This window comes from Pinus tabuliformis, chromosome 6, assembly GCF_031772625.1.
Source record: "Pinus tabuliformis cultivar Carrire ecotype Pingquan chromosome 6, CPIR1, whole genome shotgun sequence".
NCBI classification, from domain to species: Eukaryota; Viridiplantae; Streptophyta; class Pinopsida; order Pinales; family Pinaceae; genus Pinus; species Pinus tabuliformis.
In genome coordinates this window covers 999,154,305-999,168,417 of record NC_142292.1, presented here as the reverse complement: position 1 = coordinate 999,168,417, position 14,113 = coordinate 999,154,305, and the positions used below count along the sequence as shown (strand labels likewise).

The window sequence follows — 14,113 nt, the reverse complement described above, 5'->3', positions numbered from 1 at the left end:
CAACACTGACCTCTAGGCTTGCATTGCACAATTCTACGAGGCAGTGCCCCGCTGACCCAAAAAATTGGGCAATGCAGTCCTTGGCTTGCATGCCCTTGCTGACTAAAACTACACATTATAGAGTTTTAGTCCTCAGCAGGCCAAGCTAGAATATGCATTGCACAGTTCTAGTAGTCAATCAGCCTCCTGATAGCCCAAACTATTCCTTGCATAGTTTCGATAGTTAGTATCCCAAGATCCCAGTGAAAATCGCGTAATCTTTACTACCAGTCACCCAGGTGTGTTACATGTCAGTCCTCAAATTTGTTTTGGTTTTCAACTGATAGATTTATTTCCATGGTTGCCACTATGTCTCTAGGTATAGAATATGTTCTTCCATCTCTCAGCAGTACAGGTACAATGGAATCCAAGAGAGCAGGGTCAAAGGACACTGTTGGAAGTGAAATTGGAGATGTAGTTGAACAAGTGTCTATGAGCTTTCCAATTTACAAAGACACCAAGATGTTCATAGACAAAGACATCAAGATGAAATGGCAAGACATCAATGACACATTGTTAGGCACATTTGAGGAAGATCGGGAAGACCACATGGTCTATGTCAACATCCATAAGTCTCGCTTGTATTGGATTGCATGCAGGTATCCTGCATTTCCATGTGCGTACATGATACATTGGATTGTTTCACACACTGATCCTGAGATGATGACATTAAGAAGTGTCGGTGGGACTACGCTTGCTACCTTCATGGCGAAGGACTTTTAGCAAATGTATCACTTTTCACAACCGGGGATTACAATGGAGAAACCCTTCAGCAAACCCAACAACTACGTAAAATCCAAAGATATCTTGAAGAGATAGGTAAAAGAGCCAACCAAGTTAAGGACAACACCCAGTCTGGTTTAAAAGATGAAGATATAGCAGAAGGTACATCAATACTTGGTCATCTTTTCATGCCTCTTATATGACCAAGAAAACACAAAGACCTTCCAGTAGTGCTCGGTGATTGCAATGGACCAACTGGCCAATGAAGGAAGGAGATGCAACAGGTCTAACATGTTGGTTGTGAGGCTGAAGGAATAGGTGGCATAAGTCCGACATCTTCCCAAGGTTCAAAAAGCAAGTATATACATGTCTGCATACATACTAGACGCATTCTATGCCAATTAGTAGTTCCCAGGCTTGAGCTGGGCATGGACACCTTCAGAAACCTTTGTGCACACTTATCATAGATTGTTCTCCAAATGTAGCTTCTAAATAGTTATCACATAGCTGTCAAACTAGTTTGTCACCCCGGTGTACAAAATGATATTTGAGTAGGATCCACCTTGAATGTCGCAAGAAACAATGGAGGCATTGGTCGACATAGCAGATTAGTATGCCTCACCCCGTGGCACCTTCATATGGATATATAGTGAAGAGAAGCCTCCACATGTTTTACCAAAGTTTTCCATGGACAAGCTCATCATGCAAGAAGTGTCGTATCACATGTCGACATAGTTGTCAACTAGACTACATAGGAAGAAGAAAGCACCTTGGACCACACTTCCTTTGCAAGTTGGGTTGTACGAGATACAAAATCTCAAGCATGCTGAGGTTGAAATGGAGGAGTTCAATAGATTCACCTTCGGCACCAGAAGTTTCAATCTATATGACCTGCATTTCTTGGTAAAGGACCACTCTCCAAGAGTGAAATTTCCTTGGATCCACAAGGCGTGTCATTGGCCTAAAGAAGAACCATGGATATTGTCATAGCTTCTCCAAGCTTAATGAACTGGTCAACATAGATATGGACCGATTAGAAAACAATAGGGAAGTAACATCTCAGATAGCACGATTATTAGCAAAAACAGAGGGTAATAGACCTGTGCATGACAAAGGCAAGAGAAAGGTTGTTGACAATGCAGAGGTATAAAAAGGACACAAGTTCAAAGCATATCCACTGTTGTTGAATGCAGATTTGGAGATTGAGGCTAAGAGGTAATAGTGTGATAGTACAAACGTGCAAAGGCAAAGAGAGACACAAAGGATGGAGAAAATAGAAAAGTAGTTGTAAGAGTTGAAGCAACAACTCCTGGAAGAACAGGAGCGGCGCAAAAGAGAGAAGGAAGAATAATAGGGACAGACACAACAAGAGGCGCAACATGCACAGATTGATGAGATTGGGCCCATAAAGGTTATAGACTCATCCGAGTAGCTAGTACAAAGCAAACAGGGTGAGTAGTCGTAGGACAAGGACTTAGCTCAATAGATTGAACATATGCTAGGGCATATGGATACAGATGTGATACAACCATAGTCCTAATAGGATATTGACCTCATGCATCATAACCGAGAGGTCACCCCACCAAATTTGCTAGATCCAGAAGCAGAGAAAGTCCCAAGTGATCAGGGAGACACAAAGATCCTTGAAGACAATTCGGAAGAATAGATGCATAACATATCTTTCGACGAGTTGCAAAAAAGAGTTGTGCAGTCGCTCAGAGTGCCTACTCCAGATGTTCACACATATCTTGTGCAGTGTAAAGAACGAGTGATCATATCTGTTGTGCGAAAGCATCCATCAGCATTGGCCAATGCTACCAGAGAATATGTCAAAGCCACTAGCTCGATTGTTCGATTCTTGATACTAAAGAACAATTAAATGGATAAGGAATTACAAGCGACAAAGCAGGGAGGAGAACAGATTACATCATCTCCCCGAGTAGAGTTGAGGAGAGTGATACTAGATGAAGTATCATCTCTCGAGGTAGTCATGCGGATGTTGTATTCCAGATTCAACATCGTGCACAAGTCAGTTTTCCATCTCAATGGTTAGCAGCAACATTGTGCTCAGAGAGAATGCATCTTGTCAAATTTGCACATTGTTGTTGATCGCATGCAAACATGGACAATGAGGTACAAAGGAGCCCCATTTCACTTGCCAAAGATGATGAAGCCCAAGGTGATAGAGCTAAAGGCACGCATCTGGAGTTAGATCCAGTACTATGAGGAACTCCCGCAACTCATCACCATTTTACAAGCTTCACATGCACGGGTGTTCAAAAGCATGGATGTCATTGTGCGCACATAAGCGATCCCATCTATTGGCACACTCATTGTGGAAAATTCGAAGAAACAAGTTTGAATGGAGCTACACATGTACTTTGATGAGTTAATGTGTGTAGCCACCAACGTAGACTTCAAGATCAACACAAATAGTATGCATCAATATGTTTATGGTTTGGATGCACTTAATACTGTCATGTGCATATTAACATATAAGTTGGAGAGAGGCACCAAATCAGTGTACCCAGATGCAATGGAGGCAAGAGTTCACTTTCAGCAGGATTTCACCATTCAGCATGCAGACACCATCACAGACTACCAAGCTTGGAATCAATTCCCCATCGTTGATTATCATGAGGATGTCGAAGACTAGTATTCCCACAGTTGTCTAAGTCTTAGTAGTGTCTTGCATGTTTTTCTCAGGCCTATTTTTTCTCACATGGGTACATGTGAAAATTGTAATGTAACATCTTGTAAAATTGAAAGACCAAGTGTTGATGGTCAAATGTAATAGTCATGTAGTAGTTGAAGAGTCATGAGGGTAGGTGAAGAGTCACAAAGGGGAATGTCAAGGGTCACCCAACCCTTTGCGATTTATAGAACCTCATAACTCATTGTACTAGATTTTGGGAGCCAAGCTCCCTATAAGTGTATCTTAGAGAAAGCTTCAAGTGTATTGTAATGAGCCTTGGATTCTCCACAGTGCAGAGCTAGTATAGCTCTTTGGAGCAGGTGGCAATGATTGTAATGTTCCATTATCGAGACTAGTAGTTGGACATGGTTGTATGTATGATTGGAACTTTCACTTTCTTAATATAACATAGTCAACACATTTAATGCACATGTTATTATTGTATTTCAGTTATCTTGGTTACTCTAATGATATATGTAGTTGTTTCCTTACACATCTATGTATGGACTCTTTCTATATATGTATGAATGAATCTTTTTGAGATGTGTTGCTGGTCTAGCCATCACTTTGGATCATTGGTTTAGCATCCTTCCAGCGTGTGATGTATCTTTTCTCGTGTGTTCCCTTCCAATCCATGTGTTTCCACAAGTTTCCAAGTGGTGCACTTATTCCACTTCCCGTGTGTTAGAACCCTTCATGCACCTTCCTTGGCTTTTTGTGCTGGTCACACCCTCTCTACCAACAAGGACATCCTACTTGCCTTTGCATGCAATCATAGTCAAGGCAATACCATATGACCCACTGTTGGGACTCCTACACCAAACGGTCTAAGGTCTAGTTGGGACTTATTATCGAGGAGATCCCCTGACATGTTGGCGGGTCCAACACTGCCAAAAGGCACATAAACATATTCGTAAACCATCATTGGAAAACCACATTAAAAATTCATTTAATCATTAAAAATATAAGAAATCATTAATAATTAACCACAAGGTAAAATGAATGCATTTACTGAAAATTTGTAATATAATAGCTACGAAATATGTTATGAAGGTATGAATATGGCTTGTAAATGAAATTTTTGAATAGGCAATATGATAACATATCCAGGGCCCAACAGTAATTGCACAATTATGCTCATTGGAGGTTCAAACATCAAAATCATTTATTTATCAAGATCTCGAAAAATTCTTGGACAATCATTCCAAGGTATTTGAGACTCCCAAAGACCTCCCACCTATTCGTAATCATGATCATGTTATTCACTTGATTCCAGGAAGTGCTCCCCCAAACATCAAGCCTTACAGATATCCCTATTCCCTAAAGAGTGAAATTCAATGCATGGTTGCAGAAATGTTAGAGGTTGGTATAATTCAACCTACATAAAGTTCTTTCTCTTCTCCAATAGTATTGGTGCACAAGTAGGACAGATCATGGCATATGTGTCCAAATTATGGGGAGCCCAACAAACTCACTATTAAATATAAATTTTTTATTCCTATCATTTATGAATTGTTGGATGAATTACATGGATAAATATACTTCACCAAGTTGGATCTTCATTTAGGATATCATAAAATTGGAATGAAGACTAAAGACATTCCAAAAATAACATTCGAAACTCATGATGGTCATTATGAATTTTTTATCATGCCTTTTGGCCTTACTAATGCACCTTCCACATTTCAAGGTTTGATGGATTCCATTTTCAAACCCTTCCTTAGAAAATTTGTGTAAGTGTTTTTTGATGATATACTAATCTACAATAAGTCTTAGAAAGATCATGTTCAACAGATTGACAAGGTGTTCATGTTTCTTTGGAGAAAAATAGGTGGAATATTTGGGTCATATTGTATCTCATGAAGGTGTTAAGGTAGACCATAACAAATCTAAAGGTATTAAGGAATGGAAAATCGCAACAACCATAAAGCATCCTTGAGTATTTCTTAGGTTGACAAGGTATTATCGATACTTTGTTAAGAATTATGGGAGAATAGAAGCACCTCTAAAAACATTACTGACGAAAGATGTATTTTATTAGACTCCAAATGGAACTAAGGCATTTGAACATCTTAAGGAGGTAATGTGCCAAGAATCAGTCTTAGCTACACCAGACTTAACAAAAATCTTTATTTTGGAATGTGATGTCTCAGGAAATGGAATTGGTGTTGTTTTAAGGAAAGAGGAAGACACATTGCTTTAGAAAGTCATCCAATTAAAGGAGATTATTTACATAAACCTATTTATGAGAAGGAAATGTTGACCTTACCTATTGTGAAGACACTTCAATGTAAAAATAGATCATGATAGTCTTAAATAGTTTCTGGAACAAATATTATCATCATAAGAGAAAAAAGCAAATGTTATATTTATTATGTCCATTGATTATTAATTTACCTTTTAAAATTATCTTTGTTTTTCTTTCTTTTGTGTAGAAGTGTTAGTCATTTTTGTTATCAAGCTTATTTGTTTGGATGGATGTTAATTATTTGAATAGTAAAACATGACTTATTTTTAATAGTTAATTATGATTTATTCACTATAATAACTATTTATAACTAAAATACAAGGTGGTTGTCTCTTATTTTATCTGGTATGCTAAAGACTAGAGTATTATCATTCCAGGTTGGGATTTGCTCACTTAATCTAGGAATATGTCCCCATTTGACTAAACTTGAGATTATAGCACCTCAAATGACATCATTGTAGCTGAAAGGATGTGGTATTCTATCTGAGGCAGATATCGATTATCCACAGTTGCACTCACTTGATGCATATTTCTACTGTTTTTCTTAAAAAATATTTATGGTGATGCTCCTTTAACTACATATATTAATCTTTTTCTAATTATGAAGCTCATATTTATAAATTTTGTTGACATTGTAACTTGCTTAATGATGATTTATTGGCTTCTACAACTGCAGCATGTCCTTGCATTGAGTTGTGGGTTTTGATGTCGTGCACCTCAATTGGGCCAAAGGGGTTGTTGGCTCTACAAAGATTCTCCAATATGACACTTTTAGATTTGTCTTACACATTCTTGAAAAATTTATAGCCAATCATTGATTCCTATCCCCAATTAAAGGCTACTTCAGAAACTTCAAGTTAACACTCGTAAGTTTTTTGTATACATTCTTGGAAATTTTCCAACCTATTATTGAGTACCCTTTTGTCACAAAATTTAACATCATTTTGATTCCTTTCATATTGATCAGGCTGTGAAGTTTCTTGCTTGTAAATATCTTGATAATTTAGCATTGATTCCACACCATATGTGAGGATCACTTTCGAAGCTCTACGCATTTGATTTATGCTATGGTACTCTTAACCAATTTGTAATTGAAGAGGTTTTGGCATGGTGTCCATATCTCACCCATCTCAGTTTGAATGGATGTGTTAATATGCATGACCTTGATTGGATATTCCAGGCTAGCAATTCTTATAGTGATTCAGGACCACATAGGAAATAATATAAGTCTGATTTGAGGGATGATTATATCCATGTGGAAGGAAGCCCAAATCAATCACTTCAGCATCTCAATTGTATAGGTTTGAATAACATTAAAAGGGTTGTAATTACTTCTTCAACTTACTGTATGAGCCTATCTTCTTTGAACTTGTCTCTTTCTACCAATATCTAGGATGTGAATTTGGCCTATTAAAATCTAGCAACAATGAATTTAAGCCAATTTTTATTACATTCCAACCATAGATTTACTTAATTTTCAAATTTAATTGGAGAGGTTTCATTTATGGGAGACAAAACAATGGCTCATGAGTGATTTTTTGCTTCAATAATTGCATTTCTTTAGAGATACTCCAACTAGATTTCCTTTGCTTGATAAGCTTTTTACTTCAAGTATGTGTTATTTTCTAAAGATGTAGTTTGATTCAATTACTTAATTTCTTGACATTGCTGAAGAACATTTTGAATCTTTATGGTTAAGTTGTGTCACATATTTGCATCATATTGCACTTTTCTTAATCATGGCATATGGTATTGAAGAACAATAATTAGAATGTACAATTCAGTCATGCAACTCACTTGAAATTCTTGACATTCTCTTTTTCCCAAAAGGGAGTAGTTTGATCATTGATGCTAGGAAATTTTCATTTATTTCGATGGATGTTGATGCAATCTCTATTTTGAAAGGATAATATTCTTTTGGTGCTGTTATTACTAGCAGTTTCTCTAGTGTGCAAATTTTATCCTCAACAAGCATTGCCAAGTTGTGTTTGATATCTCCTAATTTGAAATGGATTTTCAACAATTTTTTAATATGGTACTCGGGCTTGCACATTTGATAGAAAGGCTTATGAGTTGTTTACTTTCATTTGGTTTGGATATAAGCACCAGATGTACAAACAAATCACTGTAGCATTAGAAATAAGTCATCAACGTAATTCAGTCTTAGTGTCCAAGTTAGAGTTTTTTTGTTAGGGCATCTATGAATTGTGTACATAGAAATGGAAAACATTTGGTGTGCTAAGACTTCCTATTCCAATGTTCACAAATTATTTGTCATAAGTCATTAAAGCTTAATAACCTTCAACTAGCATGTCCAAGCCTATAGAAAATTTGTCTAGATGGTTGTGATTACTTGGAGAGAGCCTCATCTTCCCCTATAAGTTGTTTTTTGTGTTTTTCCTATATTCTATTAATATGATGCATTGTATGTTTTGCTTGATTGTATGCATCTAGAAGGGGTCAATCTGCAATCTACTGCAAAATAAATATGCAAGGCTAAAAGTAAACACTAAATGTGTTCCATGTAATATCTCTTGTATATGTAATTTTAATCATATGGTATATGTAGGTTTAGACCGACATGAAAGTTTAATCATCCAATGACAGATCTTTCTTATAGTCCATTAGCTTCTTCCTTTTCAGAGATACTAGTGACGTTTAATCCTAGAGGCAGTTCCCCGATAATTGCAGTACAAGCTTAGTCTGTTTCAGAACCCACACAAGAAATTACAAAGAGTAAAGATAACCCCTCAAGAGAGCCTAATAGCTCCAAACAAGATTCAAATATTTTTGTTTTAGGAAATACAAAGGAACTAACTTCTGCATATTCTAATGCTGTAATTTCTCCCAGGTCTGCAAAAATTGCATTGTGCTAAATGCAGCTAGTCCATGGCATAGTTTGTGAAAATTAGAATTTCTATTTCGAGATACAACATAGTTTGCAAGGATAAATTCCTTAAAGTATCCAAAATATGTAAGCATGTTCAAATTCCACACATTTTATTCTTTTTCTCATGTCTAGGGTGACCAGGTGTAGTCAAATAAGGTTAAACTTTACCCATGACACCTTTTTTTTAGTCTAGAATTCTTATTGTTCTAAATTGTTGTTACTCGATAATCGTGACTCAAATGAAAGTTGTATTTTATGATATGAAGGGCTCTGTCATGATTCACTAATTCCATCAAGCTATTTATCTCCCCTTCTCTCTCTTACACACATGTGCATGTGCATTTAAGCACTATTTGTTGTTTAAACCTAATTAAATCTGCATTTTCAGTGTGACGAGATTGGTGATTGGTACGTTATGGTGAAATTATAAAACATACATCCTCTGGATGATTTGGATTTAGTGCATTTTTCCATGTCACTTGCTTCAACTTAACAATGTTTAAGCAAATTTTGTATTTTTATGGATAAAAATGGACTTTAATTTTGAATTTGTTTGCTTATTACCCATCAATGACATAAAATATGGAATAGTATACTTCAATAGAAGCCTTCACCAAGTAAACATTGGTCCATTGCATTTTTCTTAGCAACCATTGTAGCTTAACTTGATATTTTCATATTAGGAACCCATAAGTTCATATCAAGCGAGAGTTGTCAAGACACTCTGAGAATGATGACATGCAATTTTCAATCACCAGGTGGTGCTTCTTCTTCTCATAGGATATACAAGTTACAAGTAACCCCTTACAGTAGCACATGTGAACCTTTGGACGTGGTAGTCCCATAGTTCCATGTGGGATTTTTTTTTAGTTGTTCCTCATATTTGTCTAACCAAATCCATTGCATTGTGAATTAAAGGTGATATGAGATTACTTGTGCTATGAAATGTTTGATTTAAATAATTTACTTATAAATGTTAGGAATGATATAGTCCATGAATATTAATGAAGAGCATTTCCATAAATCCTTTGGAATTAAGGTGTTGTGCATTACCTTCATCTTGAACATATTTTGGAATATTGGCCTTGTTGGAACCTCTCTGAACATAACATATGACAAAAAGGAAACACCAGTAAAGAAACAAAATTGCATAAAAAATTTTCTTCTTTCTTCTATGTTATTTTTCCTATGCTACCGCCTTAGTAATTGCTTGTTGTACTCATTTGCAAATACTACTACATCTCCTCATATTAGGCTCTATATTAATTGTAACATTTCCATTAATTTTTAATTGAGCCGATATGTAAATGTTTACAAACAATTATTTACATAACCACAACATTGTCCTCATACCGAGTTGAGCCCCTCTCAACTCAAAAGACTATGCCTCGAGGGCTTTAATCACTTATCACTTTCATCCCTTGATAGATCTTTGGTTAAGATGGACCTATGCTCATTCTTAATAACATTATTTACATGATATAAATTTCACATCTCTCTATATAAAATTATTGTGAATTTTAATTTTATTAAAACTTTCATTTAATCTATAGAATATCTAGCTAATATTTTTAGTAGTAGTCACTATAGAGGATTTAAATATATGTCAAAATTAATTGTAACATTTTTGCTCTTACATTTATTTAAAAATTATAAAATAAAATTAAAATAAATAATTTTGATTATGAAATGAGATATCGTTTTTGGGCATCTCGGATTGATAAACCATAGTATTGTAACAAAGCCTAAGTTAATAATATCCATGATAAACTGGGGTGAATATCCATGATTAAGAATCTTTTTATATTGTAAGTATTAAATTTTTATATGATTATTGATTAAATTTAAATATTGTTCTAGAATCATAATCTTAATGTATTTGGTAAAATATATGGTAATTTATAGCTACTATTTATATCTTATATATTTTAACGTGACAAGATTTTATTAATAAAAACAAGATTACAATATAAGAAATTGAATTTTATTATTTTGGTTATTTTTAGATTTTTATTAATAATTGAACCAACAACATTTAGATGTTTATATTCATTTATCAACACTACAATATCTCCCAATAAAATCACTCTCCAAACTTAATAAATCTAAAATTAAAATGAACCAGCACTGTAAAGGTTAGAATGCATACATTCACTAAAACATGCTTTGCCTAATGCAGTAGTCTAAGGAGACTATTTCTCTGCCTTAGAAATAGTAGAAATTCTGGCTATATTTTGATAAATTTTGACAAAGATTTTTGTAAATCCAGATTATAGTTGTCAAACTTCAAGATTTTAGGTGCCTCAAAAATTTTTGATATCACTGAATCTATTTCCACCATCAAAAACATGATTTAAACACTGCTTCAACAAAATTTGTTAAAACTTTTTTAGCTAGATTACCGGAGCATTCCTTACCGCAATAGACTTATCCCAAAAAAAAAAAAAATATGTGGACTGCCTCAATAGACTTGTACAAAAAGAATACGTGGACGACCCTTCGGAGGCAGAAAGGCCACTGTCCAGCCTCTCTGTCCAGAAAGATCATCGACCTTTCGTCGTCGAAGTCGGCATCCGTGAAGATCGCGAACTTTGAAAAAGTCTCTGGGGTTGCCTTCAACTTAAATTTCATGATGTGGTTTCAGATGGGATAGGTCTGCACAATGGAGTGAGTTCATTACTTTACAGGATTTGTAGAATTATATATTTCACGTTCTAAATTTCTATCCATAAATATGACTTTCAAAAAAAAGTTAAACTTAATGGAAATATAATATAATAAGTTTGTGGAAATATAATTAATTAAATACAAAGATAAGTTTCAACCAGATTAGATTTAAAGAAATAAAATACAGCAAAATTTTGGACTATTTAATTTTCTCACATGATATCACTGAAGTGGCCAAGAGCGTCAGTATCCTCCAACTGCCCCGTGCAAGACAAATTATTTGCACAGTCAATCATGCCATGATTTTCCAGAGAAACGTTGACGGCCAGTCCACCGTATGGGCCGTGCACAGGGTATGGTGGGACATTTGATGTCATGCCTTGGATTATATGGCTCCCTTCTACTGTTTAATGGAAACCCTTATAAATTGGTTCTGTATCTGGGCATTTGAACATCAGGTTTGAGCTGAGGCATATAATCTCTGTGTGTGTCCGTGTGATTGAGTGAGAGAGGTGTGAGAAATGGCTGGGAATGGGTTGCTGAAATCGGTGTTCTTGGTTGGGCTTGTGGTGGCAGTGATGACTGCGTGGGGTGTGGTCACAACTGAGGGTGCCATATCGTGCAACCAGGTGGTGAGTGCCCTCACTCCATGTGCAGGATACCTAATTGGAAATGCGGCCACCCCTGCTGCCGCCTGTTGTCCTGCCATTAAGGGGCTAGACGCTCAAGTTAAGGCTACCCCTGATAGGCAGGCTGTTTGTAACTGCCTGAAGAATCAAGCAAACTCATTTGGTGTCAAACTGGGGAAGGCTGCCAATCTCCCTGGTCTGTGCAAGGTCACTGACCTTAACGTCCCTATCAGTCCTAATGTCGACTGTTCTAAGTATGCCTCCCAATCATCTGTCCCTTTCATTCTTCTTTCTTTCTGATATGACGTTCTTGATTTGAACTAATGGTTTATGTTGTTGTGTATATGGCAGAGTTCATTGACGATGTCGGCTGATGATCAAATCTGGGCTGGTGGTTTAGTTAGTTGATGTAATACATGATGTACATTAATTAGTGTATGAGCTTCACTTTAACCTAAAATGTTGTACCCAGGGTTTGTCCGTTTCTGTTTACTATTTTCGTTTGGAAACGTCTAGTTTCAGTGTTTTGTAATGTTTTCAATAAATAAATGACGATGCCAGCCACTTCTAGTTTTCTCTATCTCTATCGATACATTCTCACGGTTTTCAATTTTGTTTCTGCGTTATGTGGCAATTCTGCAGCAATTAGAATCTTAGATAGTGCAGCAATTACATATATTCATTGATGTGCTTTTATGAAACAGTATTAATCTCTTTATATAAATTAAATCACAGCTATGATTGGTAAGCATGAGTAGATATCAATTTATTATAAGTTTCAAAATTATTAATTCATTATATTAAAATTAAAAAGTTATAAAAATGAACTGAATTTTAAAATATTTTAAAATTATTATTAATTAGAAAAGAAATATATATATATATATATATATATATTTTTTTTTGTTAATAGAGATTTATTCTATAGTGATTTTTAATATTTAAACAATTTTTTATTATAATATTATGAGTTAATATGATAACTAATATCATAACTTAAAAATAATAATTTTAACAAAATTAATTATATAAATATTTTCAAAACAACATCATTGTTTTTAAAAATGTTTTTTATAATATAATGAGTGATATCTTCTAATTATTTAATTGAATTTACTGAAGATTTTGATATTTGTTTTAAAACAAAAATCTAAATCAATTTTATATCTAACTAGAGTCAAAAATAATTAAAAATAAAAAGTTTATTAACATTTTTGTACAATTTGTACAGTTTGTGTCATTCTTCTCATCTTTCATATAGAGCAGGTGTTATTAAAAAAATAATACTAACAAAAATTATATAGATAGATATATTTTCCACATATCGATTCCATGTTAGATATAGAAGGAATTGCACATCTTAAGAAGTACAATGTTTTAATCACCATGTAGATCCAATCCATATCAACTATCAAAAATCAAATTTGTTAAGCTACAAACATAGATTTTTCCCATTTTATTATACTTTAATCTCTCTCTATATATATTTAATATTGAAATATTTTACTTAACATGCACATTGAACTATTTTCTTTATAATGTACATGGAAATAGTTTTATCTTATCATAATTTTTTAAATACACAACATGGAAAGAATTATACATTTCTTTCATAGTGAGAAGTAGAAAGCAATAAACAATAAAAAATTATTTAAATTCAATTACTTTTTTAATGGTTAAAAGAAATAAATTTACATTGATATATGTCATCTTCATAACTAATTGACATATAATTATTCGAAAATATACCTATATAGATAAATAAATTGAAATTAATATATATATATATATATAATTTTTAACCCTTTTCCAAAAATAATATGTTAAATTAAATATGTTAAAGGAGGTGGTCCACTCATAATATCTAATATGTATCAATACTATGCGTAACATCAAGAAAATATCCACATCCATCCACGGTCATCTATGTTGATGCGCGCACCCTTATAGTTATGGTGGTCCATCATATGTGAAGAACCAATGTATTCTCGGTGCTCCATCACATGAGTGCACTTTTGCTACATTATTAATGTAACCAATCACCATGATATATTAAATAAAATAAATAAAAATAAAAATAAATAAGAAATTATATATATAAATGTCAGTTTCTTTATAAAAATTAGGGATCTAGGTTTATTTATACCCAAGTCGGAAGACTCTTCTCTCAATAAGCTTTCATTCATATTCTTTCTGATTTAGTCCTGATGATGGACCCCCTT

At 34.3% G+C, this 14,113-nt stretch overlaps 1 protein-coding gene and 1 pseudogene across 1 annotated transcript; both read left to right on the top strand.

Moving 5' to 3' along the window:
- The first annotated feature begins 6,410 nt into the window (after nt 1-6,410).
- On the top strand, nt 6,411-7,762 carry LOC149262370 (F-box/LRR-repeat protein 15-like; annotated as a pseudogene).
- Nucleotides 7,763-11,724: 3,962 nt separating this feature from the next.
- Nucleotides 11,725-12,465, top strand: LOC149262369 (non-specific lipid-transfer protein-like). The gene is made up of 2 exons (XM_089384282.1): nt 11,725-12,145; nt 12,243-12,465. Exons 1-2 carry the CDS (start codon nt 11,784-11,786, stop codon nt 12,250-12,252), a joined length of 372 nt encoding a protein of 123 aa, XP_089240408.1. The 5' UTR covers nt 11,725-11,783; the 3' UTR covers nt 12,253-12,465.
- Nucleotides 12,466-14,113: the final 1,648 nt, after the last annotated feature.

Bases quoted from the DNA above. Each gene is read 5' to 3' on its own strand.
- LOC149262369 (XM_089384282.1), top strand. From the start codon at position 11,784: ATGGCTGGGAATGGGTTGCTGAAATCGGTGTTCTTGGTTGGGCTTGTG.